Genomic DNA, 24,865 nt, shown 5'->3' with positions numbered 1-24,865 from the left:
TAAAACAGCCACATGTTGCATATTTATGTGTTTAAAACAAAACCTTGAATGAACTAATATTTTTCTACTTTGCTTTTTAGTGGAATATTTCAGATTATTTTTTCCAAAGAGGGGAAACTATTGAAAAAGAACTAAATAAGGAAGAGGCAGCACAGCAAAAGCAGGCAGAAGAGAAAGGAGTTGTTTTAAATCGGCCATTCCACCCTGCACCGCCATTTGATTGCTTGTGGTTATGTCTTTATGCGAAATTGGGTGAACTATGTGTGGATCCCCGTCCTGCTGTCAGGAAGAGTGCAGGGCAAACTCTGTTTTCTACAATTGGTGCGCATGGAACTTTATTACAGCATTCAACCTGGCACACTGTTATCTGGAAGGTATTGTAAAATAGATTGGACTGTCAGCTTTTAATGAGACATGCTTATATATTAATACTTTTTCAGTTAAACTTATTTCTTTTAATTTTTAAAGAATTTCCATGCATTTGTGTATTTGACAAAACAGGAAATAACTGTGTCATATTGTAAATTGTACCTCATACAGAGCAAATTAAATATTAACAGCCTTATCTCTGTTTCTGTCTTCATCTCTTATTATCACTCTCGTGATTTCTGCCTTTGCCTTTCTCCTTTTTTCCCCCCCGTTTTCCCAAATGGTAAAAACCAGGAGTTACTAAACAACAAAGGGTAATCAATCCCTTACCATAGAGTGGAAAGCTTTTGGGGTTTTTGTTTGTTTTACTTTTGAGGTCTACTTATAGATATGTAATTTAAATATAATCAAAAGAGAATTTTATTAACAGATGAATATCAATAGCAATGAAGTTTACTTGTAGGCTCACCAAACAAAAGTAACCTCCAAATGGTATATTGTACATGTAATGTTTATTCATTAAATTACATTTTCATTTTTTTCTTCTTTTGAAACTTCTGATAAAATCAGCAGTTTATTAGTGATCATTCCCTCTTTGCTAAAAGTCTCATCTTTTTTGTTCCATCTGTTCCATTATAATAAAATTCTGTTTTTATAATCCTTTCACTTGCTTTTGTGAGTTTTTCAAATTAGTGGACCCCAAAATGTCTTCTTAAAAAATTAATGGGCTGGGCATGGTGGCTCATGCCTGTAATCCCAGTACTTTAGGAGGCTGAGGCAGCAGGATCACCTGAGATCAGGGGTTCAAGACCAACCTGGCCAATATGGTGAAACCCCATATCTATTATAGTAAAAGCCCTCTTTCCTTCTGTCTTCTATTTCAATTCCATCCCATAGTTCCTCCTCAGATCACAAACATGCTTAATTCTCCCATACAGTTTGTTTTTAATCTAATACTTTTCTGATTCTAATTTTCCTTTCAAGCAACTTCATTTTTTGTCTTCTTGCTGCTTAATTCTTAATGATTTTCTTCTCACACCCCTTGCATTGTCTTATTTTCTGTAATTGATTTCCAGACTATTCTACTTCAGTCTCTTAAACATTAGAGTGTAACAGAATCACCTTGAAGACTTGTTAAAGCACAGAATGTTGAGCCACTATTGTCAGCCCTCCCCAAACTTGAGTTTCTGATTATTTTGGCCTGGAGTGAGGCCTGAGAATTTGTATTTCTATCAAGTTCCTGGGTGAAGCTTGATGCTGCTGGTTAGTTCAGAGACCACGCTTTGAGAAACACAGAAATTATTCATAGGCTACAGTTGGTCTTTTTTTGTAAGTGAAAGATAGGGTCTTGCTCTGTCACCCAGGCTTGAGTGCAGTGGCCTGATCATAGCACACTATAGCCTTGACCTGCCAGGCTCAAGCGATCCTCCCACCTCAGTCTCTTGAGTAGCTAGGACTGTAGGCTCACACTACCAAGCCCAGCTAATTTTTAAATTTTTTTTTGTAGAGATAGTCTCACCATATTGCCCCGGCAAACTCTGGGATTCAAGCAATCCTCCCCACTTTATGGCCTTCCAAAGCACTGGGATTGGCCGGGCGCGGTGGCTCATGCCTGTAATCCCAGCACTTTGGGAGGCCGACGTGGGTGGATCACAAGGTCAGGGCATCGAGACCATCCTGGCTAACACGGTGAAACCCCGTCTCTACTAAAACACACACACAAAAAAGCTAGCTGGGCATGGTGGCGGGCGCCTGTAGTCCCACCTTTTCGGGAGGTTGAGACAGGAGAATGGCATGAACCCAGGAGGCGGAGCTTGCAGTGAGCCGAGATCATGCCACTGCACTCCAGCCTGGGTGACAGAGCAAGACTCCGTCTCAAAAAAAAAAAAAAAAAAGCACTGGGATTACATGCATGAGCCGTCTCCAATAATTCTACTTTTGTCCTGAACCCCTCTCCTTACCTTTGTATGTATGTGTTTTTTTTTTTTTAATTTTATTATTATACTTTAAGTTTTAGGGTACATGTGCACAATGTGCAGGATTGTTACATATGTATCCATGTGCCATGTTGGTTTGCTGCACCCATTAACTCGTCATTTAGCATTAGGTATATCTCCTAATGCTGTCCCTCCCCCCTCCCCCAACCCCACAACAGTCCCCGGAGTGTGATGTTCCCCTTCCTGTGTCCACGTGTTCTCATTGTTCAATTCCCACCTATGAGTGAGAACATGCAGTGTTTGGTTTTTTGTCCTTGTGATAGTTTACTGAGAAAGATGGTTTCCAGTTTCATCCATGTCCCTACAAAGGACATGAACTCATCATTTTTTATGGCTGCATAGTATTCCATGGTGTATATGTGCCACATTTTCTTAATCCAGTCTGTCGTTGTTGGACATTTGGGTTGGTTCCAAGTCTTTGCTATTGTGACTAGTGCCACAATAAACATACGTGTGCATGTGTCTTTATAGCAGCATGATTTATAGTCCTTTGGGTATGGACCCAGTAACGGGATGGCTGGGTCAAATGGTATTTCTAGTTTTAGATCCCTGACGAATCGCCACACTGACTTCCACAATGGTTGAACTAGTTTACAGTCCCACCAACAGTGTAAAAGTGTTCCTATTTCTCTACATCCTCTCCAGCACCCATTGTTTCCTGACTTTTTAATGATGGCCATTCTAACTGGTGTGAGATGGTATCTCATTGTGGTTTTGATTTGCATTTCTCTGATGGCCAGTGATGATGAGCATTTTTTCATGTGTTTTTTGGCTGCATAAATGTCTTCTTTTGAGCAGTGTCTGTTCATATCCTTTGCCCACTTTTTGATGGGGTTGTTTCTTTTTTTCTTGTAAATTTGTTTGAGTTTATTGTAGATTCAGGATATTAGCCCTTTGTCAGATGAGTAGGTTGCAAAATTTTTCTCCCATTCTGTAGGTTGCCTGTTCACTCTCATGATTCTTTCTTTTGCTATGCAGAAGCTCTTTAGTTTAATTAGATCCCATTTGTCAATTTTGGCTTTTGTTGCCATTGCTTTTGGTGTTTTAGACATGAAGTCCTTGCCCATGCCTATGTCCTGAATGGTATTGCCTAGGTTTTCTTCTAGGGTTTTTATGGTTTTAGGTCTAACATGTAAGTCTTTCATCCATCTTGAATTAATTTTTGTATAAGGTGTAAGGAAGGGATCCAGTTTCAGCTTTCTACATATGGCTAGCCAGTTTTCCCAGCACCATTTATTAAATAGGGAATCCTTTCCCCATTTCTTGTTTTTGTCAGGTTTGTCAAAGATCAGATAGTTGTAGATATGCGGCATTATTTCTGAGGGCTCTGTTCTGTTCCATTGATCTATGTCTCTGTTGTGGTACCAGTACCATGCTGTTTTGGTTACTGTAGCCTTGTAGTGTAGTTTGAAGTCAGGTAGCGTGATGCCTCCAGCTTTGTTCTTTTGGCTTAGGATTGACTTGGTGATGCGGGCTCTTTTTTGGTTCCATATGAACTTTAAAGTAGTTTTTTCCAATTCTGTGAAGAAAGTCATTGGTAGCTTGATGGGGATGGCATTGAATCTATAAATTACCTTAGGCAGTATGGCCATTTTCACGATATTGATTCTTCCAACCCATGAGCATGGAATGTTCTTCCATTTGTTTGTATCCTCTTTTATTTCATTGAGCAGTGGTTTGTAGTTCTCCTTGAAGAGGTCCTTCAAATCCCTTGTAAGTTGGATTCATAGATATTTTATTCTCTTTGAAGCAATTGTGAATGGGAGTTCACTCATGATTTGGCTCTCTGTTTGTCTGTGATTGGTGTACAAGAATGCTTGTGATTTTTGTACATGGATTTTGTATCCTGAGACTTTGCTGAAGTTGCTTATGAGCTTAAGGAGATTTTGGGCTGAGCCAGTGGGGTTTTCTAGATATACAATCATGTCATCTGCAGACAGGGACAATTTGACTTCCTCTTTTCCTAATTGAATACCCTTTATTTCCTTCTCCTGCCTGATTGCCCTGGCCAGAACTTCCAACACTATGTTGAATAGGAGTGGTGAGAGAGGGCATCCCTGTCTTGTGCCAGTTTTCAGAGGGAATGCTTCCAGTTTTTGCCCATTCAGTATGATATTGGCTGTGGGTTTGTCATAGATAGCTCTTATTATTTTGAGATACGTCCCATCAATACCTAATTTATTGAGAGTTTTTAGCATGAAGGGTAGTTGAATTTTGTCAAAGGCCTTTTCTGCATCTATTGAGATAATCATGTGGTTTTTGTCTTTGGTTCCATTTATATGCTGGATTACATTTATTGATTTGCATATGTTGAACCAGCCTTGCATCCCAGGGATGAAGCCCACTTGATCATGTTGGATAAGCTTTTTGATGTGCTGCTGGATTCGGTTTGCCAGTATTTTATTGAGGATTTTTGCATCGATGTTCATCAAGGATATTGGTCTGAAATTCTCTTTTTTGGTTGTGTCTCTGCCAAGCTTTGGTATCAGGATGATGCTGGCCTCATAAAATGTGTTAGGGAGGATTCCCTCTTTTTCTATTGATTGGAATAGTTTCAAAAGGAATGGTAGCAGTTCCTCCTTGTACCTCTGGTAGAATTCGGCTGTGAATCCATCTGGTCCTGGACTCTTTTTGGTTGGTAAGCTATTGATTATTGCCAGAATTTCAGAGCCTGTTATTGGTCTATTCAGAGATTCAACTTCTTCCTGGTTTAGCCTTGGGAGGGTGTATTTGTCGAGAAATTTATCCATTTCTTCTAGATTTTCTAGTTTATTTGCATAGAGGTGTTTGTAGTATTCTCTGATGGTAGTTTGTATTTCTGTGGGATCAGGGGTGATATCCCCTTTATCATTTTTTATTGCATCTATTTGATTCTTCTGTCTTTTCTTCTTTATTAGTCTTGCTAGCGGTCTATTAATTTTGTTGATCTTTTCAAAAAACCAGCTCCTGGATTCATTAATTTTTTGAAGGGTTTTTTGTGTCTCTATTTCCTTCAGTTCTGCTCTGATTTTAGTTATTTCTTGCCTTCTGCTAGCTTTTGAATGTGTTTGCTCTTGCTTTTCTAGTTCTTTTAATTGTGATGTTAGTGTGTCAATTTTAGATCTTTCCTGCTTTCTCTTGTGGGCATTTAGTGCTATAAATTTCCCTCTACACACTGCTTTGAATGTGTCCCAGTGATTCTGGTATGTTGTGTCTTTGTTCTCATTGGTTTCAAAGAACATCTTTACTTCTGCCTTCATTTCATTATGTACCCAGTAGTCATTCAGGAGCAGGTTGTTCAGTTTCCATGTAGTTGAGCGGTTTTGAGTGAGTTTCTTAATCCTGAGTTCTAGTTTGATTGCACTGTGGTCTGAGAGACAGTTTGTTATAATTTCTGTTCTTTTACATTTGCTGAGGAGAGCTTTACTTCCAACTATGTGGTCAATTTTGGAATAGGTGTGGTGTGGTGCTGAAAAAAATGTATATTCTGTTGATTTGAGGTGGAGAGTTCTGTAGATGTCTATTAGGTCTGCTTGGTGCAGAGCTGAGTTCCATTCCTGGGTATCCTTGTTAACTTTCTGTCTCATTGATCTGTCTAATGTTGACAGTGGGGTGTTAAAATCTCCCATTATTATTGTGTGGGAGTCTAAGTCTCTTTGTAGGTCACTCAGGACTTGCTTTATGAATCCGGGTGCTCCTCTCTTGGGTGCATATATATTTAGGATAGTTAGGTCTTCTTGTTGAATTGATCCCCTTACCATTATGTAATGGCCTTCTTTGTCTCTTTTGATCTTTGTTGGTTTAAAGTCTGTTTTATCAGCGACTAGGATTGCAACCCCTGCCTTTTTTTGTTTTCCATTTGCTTGGTAGATCTTCCTCCGTCCCTTTATTGTGAGTCTATATGTGTCTCTGCACGTGAGATGGATTTCCTGAATATAGCACACTGATGGGTCTTGACTCCTGATCCAGTTTGCCAGTCTGTGTCTTTTAATTGGAGCATTTAGCCCGTTTACATTTAAAGTTAATATTGTTATGTGTGAATTTGATCCTGTCATTATGATGTTAGCTGGTTATTTTGCTCGTTAGTTGATGCAGTTTCTTCCTAGCATCGATGGTCTTTACAATTTGGCATGTTTTTGCAGTGGCTGGTACCGGTTGTTCCTTTCCATGTTTAGTGCTTCTTTCAGGAGCTCTTTTAGGGCAGGCCTGGTGGTGACAAAATCTCTCAGCATTTGCTTGTCTGTAAAGGATTTTATTTCTCCTTCACTTATGAAGCTTAGTTTGGCTGGATATGAGATTCTAGGTTGAAAATTATTTTCTTTAAGAATGTTGAATATTGGCCCTCACTCTCTTCTGGCTTATAGCGTTTCTGCCGAGAGATCAGCTGTTAGTCTGATGGGCTTCCCTTTGTGGGTAACCCGACCTTTCTCTCTGGTCGCCCTTAACATTTTTTCCTTCATTTCAGCTTTGGTGAATCTGACAATTACGTGTCTTGGGGTTGCTCTTCTCGAGGAGCATCTTTGTGGCGTTCTCTGTGTTTCCCGAATGTGAATGTTGGCCTGCCTTGCTAGACTGGGGAAGTTCTCCTGGATAATATCTTGCAGAGTGTTTTCCAACTTGGTTCCATTCTCCCCGTCACTTTAGGTACACCAATCAGTCGTAGGTTTGGTCTTTTCACATAGTTCCATATTTCTTGGAGGCTTTGTTCGTTTCTTTTTATTCTTTTTTCTCTAAACTTCCCTTCTCGCTTCATTTCATTGTTTTCATCTTGCATCACTGATACCCTTTCTTCTAGTTGATCGCATCGGCTACTGAGGCTTCTGTATTCTTCACGTAGTTCTCGAAACTTGGCTTTCAGCTCCATCAGCTCCTTTAAGCACTTCTCTGCATTGGTCATTTTAGTTATACATTCGTCTAACTTTTTTTCAAAGTTTTTAACTTCTTTGCCATTGGTTTGAATTTCCTCCTGTAGCTCGGAGTAATTTGATTGTCTGAAGCCTTCTTCTCTCAACTCGTCAAAGTCATTCTCCATCCAGCTTTGTTCCGTTGCTGGTGAGGAACTGCGTGAGGAGGAGAGGCGCTCTGCTTTTTAGAGTTTCCAGTTTTTCTGCTCTGTTTTCTCCCCATCTTTGTAGTTTTTTCTACTTTTGGTCTTTGATGATGGTGATGTACAGATGGGTTTTTGGTGTGGGTGTCCTTTCTGTTTGTTAGTTTTCCTTCTAACAGGACCCTCAGCTGCAGGTCTGTTGGAGTTTGCTAGAGGTCCACTCCAGACCCTGTTTGCCTGGGTGTGCGCAGCGGTGGCTGCAGAACAGTGGATTTTCATGAACCACAAATTCAGCTGTCTGATCGTTCCTCTGGAAGTTTTGTCTCAGAGGAGTAGCTGGCCGAGTGAGGTGTCAGTCTGTCCCTACTGTGGGGTGCACCCCAGTTAGGCTGCTCGGGCATCAGGGACCCACTTTAGGAGGCAGTCTGCCCATTCTCAGATCTCCAGCTGCATGCTGGGAGAACCACTACTCTCTTCACAGCTGACAGACAGGGACATTTAAGTCTGCAGAGGTTACTGCTGACTTTTTGTTTGTCTGTGCCCTGCCCCCAGAGTTGGAGCCTACAGAGGCAGGCAGGCCTCCTTGAGCTGTGGTGAGCTCCACCTAGTTAGAGCTTCCTGGCTGCTTTGTTTACCTAAGCAAGCCTGGGCAATGGCATGCACCCCTCCCCCAGCCTCGCTGCCGCCTTGCAGTTTGTTCTCAGACTGCTTTGCTAGCAATCAGCAAGACTCCGTGGGCGTAGGACCCTCTGAGCCAGGTGCAGGACACCATCTCCTGGTGTGCCTTTTTCCAAGCCCGTTGGAAAAGTGCAGTATTAGGGTGGGAGTGACCCAATTTTCCAGGTGCCGTCTGTCACCCCTTTCTTTGACTAGGAAAGGGAACTTCCTGACCCCTTGTGCTTCCTGAGTGAGACAATGCCTCGCCGTGCTTCGGCTCGACTCGCGCACGGTGCGCTGCACCGACTGTCCTGCACCCACTATTGGGCACTCCCTAGTGAGATGAACGTGGTACCTCAGCTGGAAATGCAGAAATCACCCGTCTTCTGTGTGGCTTACGCTGGGAGCTGTAGACCAGAGCTGTTCCTATTCGGCCATCTTGGCTCCACCCCCTGTGTATTTTTTTGTTTTATTTTTTTGTTTTTGAGATGGAGTCTTGCTCTGTCACTCTGGCTGGAGTGCAGTGGTGTGATCTCCGCTTACTGCAAGCTCCACCTCCCAGATTCACGCCATTCTCCTGCCTCAGCCTCCTGAGTAGCTGGGACTACCTGCGCCCACCACCACGCCTGGCTAATTTTTTTTGTATTTTTGGTAGAGACGGGGTTTCACTGTGTTAGCCAGGATGGTCTCGATCTCCTGACCTCGTGATCTGCCCCCCTCAGCCTCCCAAAGTGCTAGGATTACAGGCATGAGCCACCGCACCCGGCCAGCTTTGTTCTTTTCTTGTACATTACCCCATAAATCCTCAACTGATACCTGGCCAACATGATGAAACCCCATCTCTAGTAAAAATACAAAAATTAGCCGGTGTGGTGGTGGACACCTGTAATCCCAGCAACTCAGGAGTCTGTGGCAGGAGAATCACTTGAACCTGGGAGGCAGAGGTTGCGGTGAGGCGAGATCGTGCCATTGCACTCCAGCCTGGGTGGTAGAGTGAGACTCCATCAAAAAAAAAAAAAAAAAAAAAGAATGTATAATTACCTCTATTGGTCAGTTTCCTCCAATATATAGGGATTGATAAGACTGTCAAGTATATTTTTGTGACACTTTGTAGATTCCTATGCTGTTGCTCCTGTGCTATTACTTAAGCTATATTATCAATACATTTTAAATGACATTTTTATAAATATTTAGGTACTCTTTCATCTACTGGACAGAGTTCGAGAGTCTTCTACCACTGCAGACAAAGAAAAGATTGAGTCTGGAGGTGGCAATATTCTCATTCATCATTCAAGGGACACAGCCGAGAAGCAATGGGCTGAGACATGGGTATTAACATTGGCTGGAGTAGCAAGGATCTTCAACACTAGAAGATATTTGCTGCAGCCTTTAGGTATACATACATTTTTTTCTGATTATACAAGTAATTAATGTTAAAAGAAATTTGGAAAATACAGACGATTCTTTTAGAGTCTGTCTTAACTTAGTCTTTATGTGTGGTGTGTGTGTAAGCATGTGTGTTTTCATTCGTTTGTACCTACTATGGGGTAGCCTCTAGAAGATACAATGAAAGGCAAAATACACGTCATTCTTACTATCGTGGGCATGAGGAAATACCCATAATTACATAAATAAAGGCAAAATTTCTACAATGACATGTTACAAGGAGTGGTACATTCTGAGCTTCAATAGGTATTTGACTTGGCAAGTGAATTCCAGATGGGCTCTCCTGAGAAAGCAATAGTTTTCCTGAGATCTGTAGGGTAAGTAGGAGTTCATCAGGCAAGAGTAAGATGAAGTGTGGAGAGCCTTATAGTCAATGAGAGAATGTAAAAGAGACAGGAGAAGATTGAGGAAAAGAGATGGTGGACCCTAGCATGTTCAAAGGTCTAGAATGAAGAGAGTAAGAAAGAGTTTGATTATCGAAGAGATTAAGAGGTAGTGAAAGGCCAGATCATCCAGATCATGTAGAATGTGTTAGGAGAAAGGAGGCTGGGCATGGTGGCTCATGCCTATAACCTCAACACTTCGGAAGGCTGAGGCAACAGGATAGCTTGAGCCCAGGAGTTTGAAACCAGCCTGAGAAATATAATGAGATCTCATCTCTACAAAAATTTTTTTAAAATAAATCATCCAAATGTGGTGGTGCACACCTGCAGTCCCAGCTGCTCGGGAGGCTGAGGTGCAAGGCTTGCTTGAGCCTGGGATGTGGAGGTTGCTGCAGTTAGCCAAGATCGTGCCACTGCACTCAAGCCTGTGTGACAGAGTGAGACCCTGTCTCAAAAAAAAAAAAAAAGTTAGGATTTCATCCTAAGAACAATGAAAAAAAACTACTGATAGATTTTAATTCATGATTTGACATGATCAAATATGCACTTCAAAAAGATCACAAAGTGCGTATCTTAGTGTGTATGTAGAATGGAATGACAACAAGGAAGGATGACAGGATGTTGTTGGACTGGTTAGGAAGCTGTTGGTTGTGTATATCAGTGGTTCTCAAACAAGGCCCATTATACTCCCATAAGACATTTGGCAATTTTGGAGACATTTTTAGTTGTCATAACTGGGGAAGGTTGAGCATTACTGCCATCTGCGGAGGGTAGAGGCAAGGGTTGATGCTACACATCTTACAATGCAGCCTCCTATAACAAAGAATTATACAACCAGAAATGTCAATGGTACTAAGACTGAGAAACCCGGCTGCCTATTATACTACTTTCAGTTCTGATGGCAATGCTGGTGGTGGTAGAAAAAGTTGAACAGAGTACTTTTGTACATAGTTATGTGCATGTTGTACATATTATTTTATCTGTTTTATTATTTTGTGTTTGGCCTTTTTTAAACTTCTTTATGTTAAAGCACAAGCATATTTACTCATTCCATAAGCATTTTTGTATGTTGTTCTTTATGTGCACTTTTTTCTCCTTTTTTCCAAAAGTGTTTGTGGTGTCTGATCCATTTTGCATGTTAGGGCTTGGTATATGTATTTTTAAATATTGGAATTTTTTTCGTGTAAAATTTACATACAGTGAAATGCACAAATTTTCACTGTGCATTTGCTAAGTTTTGACAAAATGAGCATCGTTTTTAGTACCTTCGTGATATTTCTCTTAAAAGCTAAGAACTAATAGATTTATATATATATATATATATATATATTTTTTTTTTTTTTTTTTTTTTTTTTTTTTTTTTTTTGAGATGGAGTCTCATTCTTGTTGCCCAGGCTGGAGTGCAATGGCCTGATCTTGGATCACCCCAACCTCCGCCTCCCAGGTTCAAGCAATTCTCCTGCCTCAGCCTCCTGAGTAGCAGGAATTACAGACAGGCATGCGCCACCATGCCCGGCTAATTTTGTATTTTTAGTAGAAACGGGGTTTCTTCATGTTGGTCAGGCTGGTCTCAAACTCCTGACTTCAGGTGATCTGCCTGCCTCAGCCTCTGAAAGTGCTGGGATTACAGGCATGAGCCATCACGCCCAGCCTAGATTTAGATTTTTTTAAAATGAAGACATAAGACAGTTAATGTCTTTCATAACTTTTTATAACTTTAAGAAATGATATTTGTTATTTTAGAATAAGTTTTATATTTTTAACATAACCACGTGCAATATATAATTATATCTACTCTTTTAAAGGGACCCCTTCTCTGACATAAAATATGTTAATAAAGAAATTGCAGGAGTTTTTCTCCCTAAATGGCACGGGATATTCTAAATCTGATATTAGGTCACCATTCTGATTGGCAAATATAATGATTCATGAGACTTTTAAACTGCGATGGCAACAGGTAGAAGTGTTTTAATTGTTTGACATTTTAAAATGTAATTTGTCAAAACTCTTTTAAACAGTTTACTTAAAATTCTGTTTTTTTATTGTATGTAAACTATACCTCAGTTGTTTTTTTTTTTTTTGAGATGGAGTTTTGGAGTTTCACTCTTGTTGCCCAGGCTGGAGTGCAGTGGTGTGATCTCGGCTCACTGCAACCTCCGCCTCCTAGGTTCAAGCGATTCTCCTGCCTCAGCCTCTGAGTAGCTGGGATTACAGGTGCCCACCACCACCACGCCCAGCTAATATTTTGTGTTTTTAGTAGAGACAGGATTTCATCATGTTGGCCAGGCTGGTCTCGAACTCCTGACCTCCAGTGATCCACCTGCCTTGGCCTTCCAAAGTGCAGGGATTACAGATGTGAGGCACTGGGCCCAGCCCTCAATTTTTAATAAAAAGAATATGGAGGGGAAAGATGCATATAACTAGGCAGGTGTTACAGTTTGTCCAGAGTAGGCAGATAGTACCTATTGTTTTATACCAGACCTACTTCAAGCTTTTCTATTAACCGACTGCTTTCCCAGGAATTTGGGGTTTATCCCTTTTTAAAAAAAACTAATGATTTATCAGCTTTCCAAAATGAAAGTCCTTAAACCTTGATTATTTATTTTACATGTTTCATAGCCTACTTATGTTGTACTGCTTTGGAAAATATCAACTTTCCTAATTTTTTACATCATTTTAATGTAGGTATGTGGATAATGATCCATGTTATTAACAAAGCCAGTAGGCTTGTTTGCTGTAAGAAAAAGATCTGGCTGGACATGGTGGCTCATGGCTGTAATCCCAGCCATTTGGAGGGCTGAGGCAGGAGGATTGCTTGAACCCAGCCTGGGCAACATGGTGAAACCCTACCTCTACAAAAAAACACAAAAATTAGCCAAGTGTGGTGGTGTGCATCTGTAGTCCCAGCTACTCAGGAAGCTGAGGTGGGAGGATCGCTTGAGCCCAGGAGTTCAAGACCAGACTGGACAACATAGCAAGATCCCATCGCTACAAAAAATAATTTAAAAATAAATTAGCCAGGCATGGTGGCATGTGCCTGTGATCCCAGCCACACTTGGGAGGCTGAGGTGGGAGAATCACTTGAGCTCAGTGAGCCATGATCATACCATATGACACTCTAGCCTGGGTAACAGAGTGTGATACCATCTCTTAAAAAAAAAAAAAAAAGAAATTCTGCAGCTCTAAAATAATTTAAATATGAAAACTAAAGTATAAAGTTAAGATTTATGAATGTGACATAGTTTATCTTAAATATTTAGCCAATAAAAAAACATGTATTATACTGTCCTAAGTTACGACTTTTCCAATGATTCTCTGGTTAAGAATGAGAACATTTTACTTAATCATTAATAAAGGTAGATGGATAGACTGAAGATGTTACTGAAATGCTTTTGTTTCAACCTCATTGTTTTAATTTTCTGTTATCCTTTGGCAGAAGTTCAGGGAAATGGTATAAATATGTATAAGTACATACATATTTTGGGGTTTTTAAATTTTATTTCAGTAGCTTTTGGGGTACAAGTGGTTGTTGGTTACATGGATGAATTTTGTAGTGGTGAAGTCTGAGATTTTAGTGCACCCATCACCTACCTGAGTTTTGTTTTTAAGATTGAAACATTATTTGATATATCCATCATCCTCCTCTTGGTGCCCTTTGTTCCTATATCTGAAAAATTTTTTTACCGGATTTCTAGGTTGTGATAATTTTAATTCCCATTGTTAGTACCTTAGTACCTAGTCATATATTTTCCAGTTCTGTAGGATTTTAAGCAGAAAAATTTAGCAAATATGCTTTCAAGTGTCTAATATTAAGAGAAAATTCGATCACTTTTATGATAATAGTTTTTTTTTCTCTTCCTAATATAGGAGATTTTTCAAGAGCTTGGGATGTTCTTCTTGACCATATACAGTCAGCAGCACTTAGCAAAAACAATGAAGTATCTCTGGCTGCTCTGAAAAGCTTCCAGGAAATTTTACAGATCGTGTCCCCTGTCAGAGACTCGGAGAAGCCTGAGACACCACCTGTAGTTAATGTACCTGTGCCTGTTCTTATAGGGCCCATATCAGGCATGAGCAGGCCATTTGTAAGAACAGATTCCATTGGAGAAAGACTTGGAAGATATAGTAGCTCTGAGCCACCCATTGTTACTGATGAGCTTGAAGATTTGAATCTATGGTGGGCTGCGTGGAATACCTGGTATAGAATTGGATCTGAAAGTACTAAGCCTCCTATTACTTTTGATAAACTAACTTTTATTCCTAGCCAACCTTTTCTTACAGCTTTAATTCAGATATTTCCAGCTCTCTACCAACACATAAAAACTGGTTTCAACATGGATGACTTGCAAAAGTTGGGAGTCATATTGCACAGTGCTATTTCAGTCCCAATAAGTTCAGATGCATCCCCTTTTATTCTTCCATCTTATACCGAAGCAGTTTTGACAAGTTTACAGGAAGCTGTACTTACAGCTTTAGATGTTCTCCAAAAGGTAATATAATTTTAGTGGCTATCTAAGTAGTAATGCATATAGTTCTCTGAAATTTTTTTATTTTGCTATATATTTGCGGGGATAAATTTTAGATCAAGATTGTTTTATATGTATACTTTGGGATAAACTGAGGATTGTCAAGATCTAGGTATTTTGAAAACTTGTGGTTTTCTGTTGTATTTTGAAAGGTAATTCATGTATGTTTTGAACCTTAAAGAAGCTGCCTGCATCCTAATGTTTCACTTCACCAGTATTTTTGGTTTGTCCATGCAAGTCTTCACAAGAGGATATAATATTTGGAATAAAAGTTTTAGTAAAGTACTTTTAAAATTAGAAAATTAATAAGCTGTGGGATTATATTTTTTAATCTGTGCTTAAATTTAGTTCTGAAATTATTGAAAGCCTATATTAAAAAAAGAAATTTATAAAAAGTATTTTTCCTCATGGTTTTTAAAGAGATTTATTTTTACTATGTGTATTTTGTTATTGCAAAAAAAAACTATTCAGACAAACAGATCTAAAATTATGGAGCAAATTCAGATTAGCAAGCAAGGCTAGATCAAATTCAAAGTGTTTTTTAGACTATCAAGAAAAATCGATAGCACAATTCACAGTCATCAAAATGCTAAGCAAAAAAATGCCAACTTAGTAGCCAGCCATTCCAACAAAGTAAAAACATTCTAATAAGATTGGAGTAGATCTAGATTCTGATCACACATGTTATCAGTAACCATTTGTGTAGTGTAAATTAGATTTCTGATTAACTGCATCTTACCCAACTGGAATGATAAAAATTTTCACAGTAAGAATTTCTACTCTACGATGAGACCTCTTAATTACCTCTGGAAGAAGTTTAGCTGAGCAGTAGTTCTTGAACTGTTGAACCCTAGTTGCGTTGTGCAGGAAATAAGAATCCGGCATTTAAAAAAATTCAGTGTAGGGGTATTGGTTTTCTACAATTGAACTCAAAATACCCATCTTTATTTTTAATGGGGAAGAAAAGTAATTACCCACCCTGTCCATTGGACATGCAAATAAGTTGCTTATAGACTTCAGGGGATGGAAGAGTTATCCTATCAGAAAAGAAAATAAGACATAGGCCTTTTGAGATGCCCGTAATCTGGTACTCTCATTCAGATCTTTGATTCAGGTTTTTATATATGTGTACAGGATAAACAATAAACTTTTTTTTTCCAGAAAAAAAATGTAAGTTTTATTTTTAAAAAAACTCTGCTTTAGCAGTGAGAGGAAAAGTGGAATCATTTATCCCAACTACTAGTAATTTGTTCTGAGCTTTTAATAGCTTTGAAAACAGTCTGAAACTTTGGAAGGGTTATTGTTGTTCATTTATATTATTTTAAAATTATTATTAATGTTCACACTAGCCATTGTTGTGTTGTATGATTACCTAAATGATGTTTCATAGACCTTGAATGTGAGATTTTTAATGGGTTTCTAGTATCTCCTAACAGAAAAATGTATATTTTATTATCAGAGTGTTTTTATATTTTCTTCCACAGATGTCAGAAAATTTTTGCACAAGCCAAATTTACTTGCTTTTGGACTTTATCCTTAAACTAATAGTTATCCAGCAAAACATTTTATTGATAGAAAGCTATTTTCTTTCCTAAAAGAAAAACTGATTTCTGATATCACGTTTTCTTTCTAAAGCGGAGCATTTATGTTGTTCTTCCTCAGGGCTTTTATATTGTTTAGGACTTCAAGTTCTCAGTCTTTGTTCTCAAATCACCAGTTCCCAGCCAAGTTGACTTACTTATATGTGCTAATTTATTTATTTATGTATTGCCAAGTTATTTTAGCATACGTAGAGGAACTGGGAATTTAATTATCTGCTTTCTGTATGTGCTGTACTGTAAGTCCTGAAGTCAGGAAACTGCATCTGTCTTATTTTTTGCTAAACTTCTTAGTCAGATGGCTGGATACCATATCTGCATTCATCACTGGGGCTGCCGGAGTTGCACTCCAGGAGACAACATCACATTGTATGTGAATGATGCCCTTGGAGTTGTGTAACAAAGCCCTGTCTTCTAAATAACATGGGCAAGTTTCTTAATCTTTCTATACTTCAGCTTCCTCATCTATAAAGTAAAAATAATAAATCTACAACTTTTTGGTTGTTAAGTGGGATATTTGTAAGGCACTTAGTGTCTGGCTTGAGTTAAACATCCAGTAAATGTTAGCTGTTGTTATTTTCATCATCAGGTTCTCTAGCAAAGGCCTTAGTACGTGCCAGGCACTGAAAAGATTATTATTAAATGAGTTAGTAAGTGCAACCTTAAACAATATAAGAAATTAGGTGTTCAGTATTTTTTCTTGTCTTCAAATAGACAGCTTTCAAGGACTAATAGGAAATATTATCTAGATTGCTTATTAGTTCTTAGCTTTTGGACTAATATTTGTTATCAGGTTTATTCTATAGATTTTTCTGATATTCAGACTTCAGAATACTGAAGAAAAGCCCATAAAAACTTTTTCTTAGATGGAGTTTGTTGTTAAAAAATTGTGGGTTCCAGCAAGGCACGGTGGCTCACGCCTGTAATCCCAGCACTTTGGGAGGCCGAGGTGGGCAGATCACGAGGTCAGGAGATGGAGACCATCCTGGCTAACACGGTGAAACCCCATCTCTACTAAAAATACAAAAAATTAGCCGGGCGAGGTGGCGGGCGCCTGTAGTCCCAGCTACTCGGGAGGCTGAGGCAAGAGAATGACGTGAACCCCAGGGGTCAGAGCCTGCAGTGAGCTGAGATCGCAGCACTGCACTTCAGCCTGGGTGACAGCGAGACTCTGTCTCAAAAAAAAAAAAAAAAATTGTGGGTTCCAAATTATGCATTTTAAAGTCCCAAAATTGCTCTATACATCAATTGTAACACTATTAGTATGTTTTCTTATCATAAAGGACCATTGAAAATCAAAATGCATAGTCAAGTCATTAATTTGTGTTAAGATTCTTACAAAGAAATTATAACACTTAGTTTTCTCAGGTACCCACATATGGTTTTTTGTTGTTGTTAGTCATTGAAAATAAAACAATTCACTTAGAGTAATTCAGTCTCTTTTTCCACAGTAATTACTACTTGTTTACTTCTAAGAGTTAAGATCCAGCAAGAGGTTAATGAGGAGGAAAGTAGAACTATTACAAGCAGTCAGTAAAGAGAATTTTTAGAGTGTATAAATTTTACTATTCAAATTCTTCATTATTTCTGAGAAAAAAATATTGAGACATGGTATTAGATGTCTTTATACTACTTTCTTACATTATAATTATAGGACAATCAAACTTAGGTATGGGCAGCACTTACATAGCTACTTTATATCTCAGTGCAGTTTTATCTAAAAGTTCCATTATAGCTAAATGGCTACATCTCCTCTGAGGGAAAATAAAACTAATGTGTTATCTGATAAGCTAAAAGCCATGGAGTGCATAAAATAAATTTTGTACTTACTGTTTTTAAAGAAATTTTTTTAAAAAGTTAAATGGTTTGAATTTTGGTTTAATATTTTAAGAGTACCTACCCTCTCAGGCATAAAGTGATCATCCTTTTTGTCTTATAAAGCACAAGTATATTTTAGACACTTCATAAATAATATCATTAAATGTTTTTCTCACGGAGAAAAACAAAGACTTAAACAAGAAAATATGAAAAGAAAAAATAAATTTGTGGCTAGAAAAAAACACGATTTAAGTATTTTCAACACATTTGAAATAATTAAAATCTGCAGTATCATCATATGCATTTTATTCTTTCTTCCTATCAAATTATTTGAAGTAAGAAACCTAGGGAAACTAGTTACTATTTATTAAAATGTCTTCTTATATTAAAATATTTTAATTTATTTTAAATCAAATCTATATATTTAGATACATTTTACATTAAATATACATAGCCCTGTCAAAAATTAATCCACACATTTCTTGTAGAAATAAATTTTCGTAGATGACTTATTTTCCCAACTGCAACACACATGATTGTTTGTTAAAGTTGGTGGACCAGGCATGGTGCAGAAATCAGATGTCATTTCAATGAACGGATATCACAGAATTTGAAGTCAGTGTCATCGTGGTCAGTCACGCATTCTTGATGGCCTACTGGCTGTATTACTGAAAAAATGATCAGATTGTAGAACCTGAGGACTGCCTGGGACTTCATTTTGTTGGCCCTTTTTCTATTCTGTTAAGAAATAAATCACACTGTAAAAAAGAACATTTTTTAGCTGATTAACAGTTTCAGCATATACTTTATTCTTTAGCAGTTTACAATAGTTTGTGTCCTTTAGGGCTTAGAAAAGATGGTATAATACATAAGATAAGACAGTTTTTAAGATTCTGTGGTTAAACAAATATATATACAGTAAAGAACTTAATGGAGTTCAGATTATGCATTCTAATGTTCTTATTTTGCTTTTATAGGCCATTTGTGTAGGACCAGAAAACATGCAGATAATGTATCCAGCTATATTTGACCAGTTGTTGGCATTTGTAGAATTTTCCTGTAAACCTCCACAGTATGGACAGCTAGAAACAAAGCACATTGCAAATGCAAAATATAATCAGGTAATTTACTGTTAATTTTATTTACTTTGTAAGATTTCATGGCTTATAAATACAGATAGTTTCACTTAAGATGGACTTTGATTATCTCAGAAAAGGATACTTTTCACTCACAAATATGTTTACACATGTCTGTTAGCAGTTTAAGCTGAACAGAAATATTGTTTGGGAAACTAGTTCTGTGTTCTTTTTCTTCTCATTTATGACTTTCCTCTTCCAACTGGTTTTTCAGAAAGTTTGGCCTTTCATATTACTCTCCAGTACATCTTTCTTGAAAAATATAAGTTCCTTTTTACTTCTTTCTTGGTTGCCCCATCCCAATACAAAACAGCTTCTAAATCCCTAACTTAAAACATACCTGCCATGCAAGATGAAGAAACTGTTCGTACTAAATAAGAAGTTGTACATTACTGGTGTGAAATTTAGTTGGATTTTATGTAAAATATTTTTATAGCCATAGTTGGCAAATTTTAACTTTGTTTAAGTAAATTTTCTGAATGCATGCACATGCTGATTTTGTTCACTCAACATAAAAATTATAATTTTATATCGTCCAAAAGTAGTTTAAATATGTATTAACTTTTCTCATTCTATTTGTCTTGCAACACAATGGAATCACAATAGATCCAACTATTTGCACCGGTGAGTTAAATTTCCTAAAATTGTCCTAACCTATTGGCAACAAATAAAGTACATCTTTCCCGGTTCTTGGTAGAATGCTCTATGTGCTTTTTCCAATAGTTTTAATTTTTGCCTGGCTGAAAATTATTTTTTTTCATGAAGTACATATCTCTTTGAAAACTTTGCATGTAATATAATCTGACCTAAAACCAAGGCCTGAACTTTAAGACAAAGATACTTTCTCTTTGAAAACAATATGATTAATTTAATCTCGTTTATTTTTAACTGCATGTGAAAATATTACTTTCTAGGCGGAATGGGTAGCCTTGAATTATGTGCCGTTTGCTGAAAGGTCTTTAGAAGTAGTTGTGGATTTATATCAAAAAACAGCGTGTCACAAAGCAGTGGTGAATGAGAAAGTGCTCCAGAATATTATTAAGGTATCTTTTTTTCATTTCTACACTTTCATTAGATGGTGAGAACATTATTGATATTATTCCTTAGGTAATACATTATCATTATATTGGGATAAATAGAAAATAAAATTTGTGTTATTATTTGTAATGACTTTTCTCCAATATTCATGAATTGTATTTAGCAAGCCATTTTTCTAAAAGTTCTTTTTAGTGAAAAATATTTTAACATAAATGTGCATTAAATTTGTTACAGTTCTTAATGAGAACACATGGACACAGGAAGGGGAGCATCACACACTGGGGCCTGTTGTGGGGTGGGAGGAGGGGGAAGGGATAGCATTGGGAGAGATACCTAATGTAAATGACGAGTTAATGGGTGCAGCACACCAACATGGCACATGTATACATATGTAACAAATCTGCACGTTGTGTGCATGTACCCTAAAACTTAAAGTATAGTAAAAAAAAAAAATTTGTGACAGTTCTTACATTTTCCCACATAACCCAGTGAGGGTGTTTCTTAGGACAATATTCCTCAGGATTCAAGGTTGATGAGCATTCAGGGAGAAATTCACAATGCAGCCCATAAACTTAACTGAACATGCATGCTGACTTTTTAAAAGCCACTTTTTCAGTATATGGACAGCCATTTAAAATTTGATTCTTGTTGATTGTGTTCCATTCCTCTAAGGCTTATTTCTTGTTTTTCCCTCTGTTTTGAAGGACTAGCCCTAAACCTTGTTCTTCCTCTAGCATGTGGATGTACCTTATATTGATTGTATAAATACCAGACCAACTTGAGCTGTCTTCTCTCAAGACTCATCTATCCACACCTTTCTTCATTGGTGATTATTTTCATTTTTCTTTCAGCCATCTTATACAAGGATTATTAAGCCTTGGATACTACAAGAATTTTCTCTCAACTGTACTTACTACTCAAATTGTCATCCTCTTTCAGCTTTCCTTTATTTCCATATCCCTTAAACAGTTAGTGGCCTTCGCCTAGTCACCACTCACTCTTTGCCTATTGTGTGTTGACTTACGTCCATATTGCTCTACAGAAACTGCTTTCTTAAAGTTACAAAAGACCATATCTTCACATCCTCAGTCCTTCCCTAATGATTTATCTTCCCTATAGCATGGTACTGGCCTTCTGAAACCTGAGCCTTCTGAAAGCTCTTTCTTCCCTTGACTTTTATGATACTTTTCTCTCCTCACTGCTTACCTCACCAAAACTATCCTCTCTCTTTATTTATTGAGCATATTTTTAAAGCATCTTTCTACAAGGTACTAGCAATTTTAAAATGAATAAAATGATTCTTACATTTAATAATTCAATATAGAGAGTAAAGAAAGGGAAACAAGTAATACTACAGTATGTTAAGTGCTAGGTAAAGACCATAGTGGAGGCTTTGCATTCAGATAGCCTGACTTCAAATAGTCCACTGTTACTGGCTTACTGCTTTATGACTTTTGGCAAATTGACCTATCTGAGCATGTTTCTCGTCTTTAAAAGAAGGATAATACCAATACTACTTACATGTCTTACCTATAATAAGAGAATCCATTGAGATACAGCATTTAATGATGCTTGCCAAGTAGTCAGTGCTGAATAAAAATTGAGTTCCTCTGAAGGACAAAAAACTAAGTCAACTGCTGAGGGGATTTGAGCAAGAATTAACAGAGATGACACTTGAAAGAGTTAAGAGTTAGGTTAAAAAGGGGGAGGCAGGTATTATAGGTAAATTAAACCGTGTAAAAGATCATGGTATATTTTTAAGAAATATTTAGAAATTTAGTTCAGGACCTGGGATATGTCTGAAAAGATAACTGTTGGTCTTCTAAGCCATCATAAGATCGGACTTTATTCTTTAACCATTGAAGGATTAAACACTAAAAAGTAATATGAATCAGTTTGTGTATTTTTTTTTTTTTTTTTAGAGACAGAGTTTTATTCTGTCACCCAGGCAGGAGTGGAGTGGCATAATTATAGCTTACTGCAGCCTCAAGCTCCTGATCTCACGTGATCATCCTGCCTCAGCCTCCCAAGTCGCTGGGACTACAGGTGGACACCACCACCCCCAGCTGATTTTTAAATTTTTTATAGAGACTGGATCTTGCTATGTTGCCCAGGCTGGTCACAAACTCCTGGCCTCAGGCAGTCCTCTAACCTTCTCCCAAAGCACTAGGATTGTAGGTGTGAGCCACTGTGCCTGGCCTCAGTTTATATATATGTATACATTTTTTTTCTTTTTTTTGAGACAAGAGTCTTGCTGTGTTGCCTGGGCTGGAGTGCGGTGGCTCAGTCACTGCAGTCTCCACCTCCTGGGTTCAAGCAATTCTCCTGCCTCAGCCCCCTGAGTAGCTGGGAATACAGGCGCACACCACCACGCCTGGCTAATTTTTGTATTTTTAGTAGAGACGGGGTTTCACCCTGTTGGCTAGGCAGGTTTTGAACTCTTGACCTCTAGTGATCCGCCCACTTCAGCCTCCCAAAGTGCTGGGATTAAAAGCATGAACCACCATGCCCAGCCACTCAGTTTGTATTTGTAAAGGAGTTAAGTGATCTCTTTTCTATAATCCCATTTCATTGATGCCACTTACCACATTGTTTTGTGGTTAATTGGACAAGGCTCTTTCTCCAAAATTGTGAACCTTGTGGTGGCAGGCAATTACTGAGCACATACTGTATACCACTTCCTGTTTAGATGTGTAAACATTTGTAAAAATAAAATGTATAAATTGAATGGATCTGCTATGCTTAATGTTTTTCTTGATTTTAATAAAATATCAATTGCAGTAGCAAACCATACTTTTATCTTAGCTTGAGTTATAAAATGTAAACTCAAAATGGCCCTATATCACGTAGTATTCTTTTGGTTGCAAATGACATACACTCAGGCTCTGACTAGCTTTAACAATAAAGGGAACTTTTGGGCATGCTTAATTGGAAAATTCAAAGATAGAGGAAGGGCATTACGACTGGCTGATCCAGTGGTTCAGCAGTATCATCAAAAACCACATTTCTTTCTCCAGAAAGTTCTGCTAAGAATTGACCATATCGTTTCTCTTCATAGCCGTAGGCCAGTAACAGGATTATATGTCCAATAGGAAGAGAGAGAGTGTGTATGTTCCTGCATACACACATTCACACACTTCTTCTTCTTAAGTTCCTAAAATTAATTTTTAGTGGATCAGCTTTGGTCCCCTACCCACTCTTGAACCAATGATTATGGCCAGGGAAATTGATTAGATTCATTGGCTTAATCAACTCATCATCTGTTTGCCTGAATTCCCAAACTGGAATTAGGGACAGTTCCTCCCAAAGCACATGGATTATATGGAGGTGGAAAGAGGGGAAGGGGATAAATAGATTCTGGGTGTGCTAATTATCTGTTAATGAAGGCACATTTCATGCTAATATGTAATGGTTAATATGTATACTGTATGAGTATTCAGTAATAATTCGTGGAGAAGATGATGATATTTGGTTTTATATCCTTGAAATACGAAAATTTTTCTACTCTTAGAGCCGAATTTTTACGTAAAAGCAGAATTTTTACTCTAATGCAAATTGCCTGACAGTATGCCAAAACGGTTTGTCAATGGTGCTCTGTGTTAGTTCATTATGATGTTTTGGTTGATCTAGTGTTCTAATGGCAAGATAGAACTGTGATCAGAGAAATTCATTCTGAACCACCAAATTAGTTCTTTTAATAAATAAAAGCCACTTGTCTCAAAAGTTGATCAGTTGAAAAGATAAGTCACTATACTTAGTCACTATATATCTAATCACTGTACATAACTCAAACACTCTACTCCCATACCCCTCAATGGTCAAATCTTAAATTATCAGTTTTACTGAACTATTTGGAGAAGGAAAAAAGTACACAAAAATAGAAGGAAAAAAGTACACAAAAATATTAGAGTAGGATATAAAATTCGAATAATTTTACAGATAGAACATACATCTTCAAAGTATTGACATTTTATGTTGTGTTTACTCTTCCCTCACCATTAGTGGGAAAATACAGTCATGTACTGCTTAAGAACCAAGATACGTTCTGAGAGATGCATCATTAGGCCATTTCATCATTGTCTGAACATCATAGTGTACTTACACAAACCTAGATGGTATAGCCTACTTCACACCTATGCTATATGGTCTAATCTATATATGTGGCAGATGACTGCATAAGCAATATTGACCCTTTGTGTATGGGATAGCCACATCAGCCAAATTATTTTTTGCTGGAATAACTATGGCAGAATTTTCTTTTTCTTTTTTTTTTTTTTTTTTTTTTGAGACAGAGTCTCACTCTTGCCAGGCTGGAGTACAGTGGTGTGATCTCGGCTCACTGCAACCTCTGCCTCCCGGGTTCAAGCAATTCTCTGCCTCAGCCTCCCAAGTAGCTGGGACTATAGGCAAGTGCCACCACACCCAGCTAATTTTTGTATTTTTAGTAGAGATGAGGTTTCACATGTTGGCCCAGATGGTCTTGATCTCTTGACCTTGTGATCCACCCACCTTGGCCTCCCAAAGTGCTGCGATTACAGGCGTGAGCCACCGTGCTTGGCCAGAATTTTCTAATTCCATAACATCAGGTTAAGAAAAGGTACAGAATTGTGTTTCCTACTCTTAACTTTTCAGATAATATCCCTATTATTGATGATGAAAAACTGAGGTTCAAAAACGTTATTTATTTAGGCTCGTTGTTTATAAGATAGAGATAGGATTTAAAAGTATATCTTTCCAGGCAGTATTTGAGGACCACGTCTGAGAATTGGCCTTTCTGCGAAATAACATCCTTTTTTAAATGAAAATACCATCCTTTTTAAGATTAAAATACCTGTGCTATTTTTTTCTCTGCTGTAGTTTTTCTTAATTAA

At 37.8% G+C, this 24,865-nt stretch overlaps 1 protein-coding gene across 11 annotated transcripts in view; it reads left to right on the top strand.

The window, feature by feature from the left end:
- Positions 1-24,865, top strand: part of MON2 (MON2 homolog, regulator of endosome-to-Golgi trafficking) — a 133,609-nt gene that overhangs the window by 85,944 nt on the left and 22,800 nt on the right. For 8 of the 11 annotated variants that reach the window (XM_030822309.1, XM_030822314.1, XM_030822308.1 and 5 more), the window contains 6 exons: positions 81-374; positions 9,244-9,442; positions 13,746-14,368; positions 18,798-18,941; positions 19,563-19,580; positions 19,871-19,999. In XM_030822309.1, the coding sequence (XP_030678169.1) occupies positions 81-374; positions 9,244-9,442; positions 13,746-14,368; positions 18,798-18,941; positions 19,563-19,580; positions 19,871-19,999 (1,407 nt within the window). The remainder of the gene's footprint in view (positions 1-80; positions 375-9,243; positions 9,443-13,745; positions 14,369-18,797; positions 18,942-19,562; positions 19,581-19,870; positions 20,000-24,865) is intronic. The other 3 variants (XM_030822311.1, XM_030822310.1, XM_004089597.3) reach the window with 1 other exon arrangement.

The sequence above is a fragment of the Nomascus leucogenys genome, chromosome 11, assembly GCF_006542625.1.
Source record: "Nomascus leucogenys isolate Asia chromosome 11, Asia_NLE_v1, whole genome shotgun sequence".
In the NCBI taxonomy this organism is placed as follows: domain Eukaryota; kingdom Metazoa; phylum Chordata; class Mammalia; order Primates; family Hylobatidae; genus Nomascus; species Nomascus leucogenys.
This window is presented reverse-complemented; position numbering and strand designations above follow the sequence as displayed.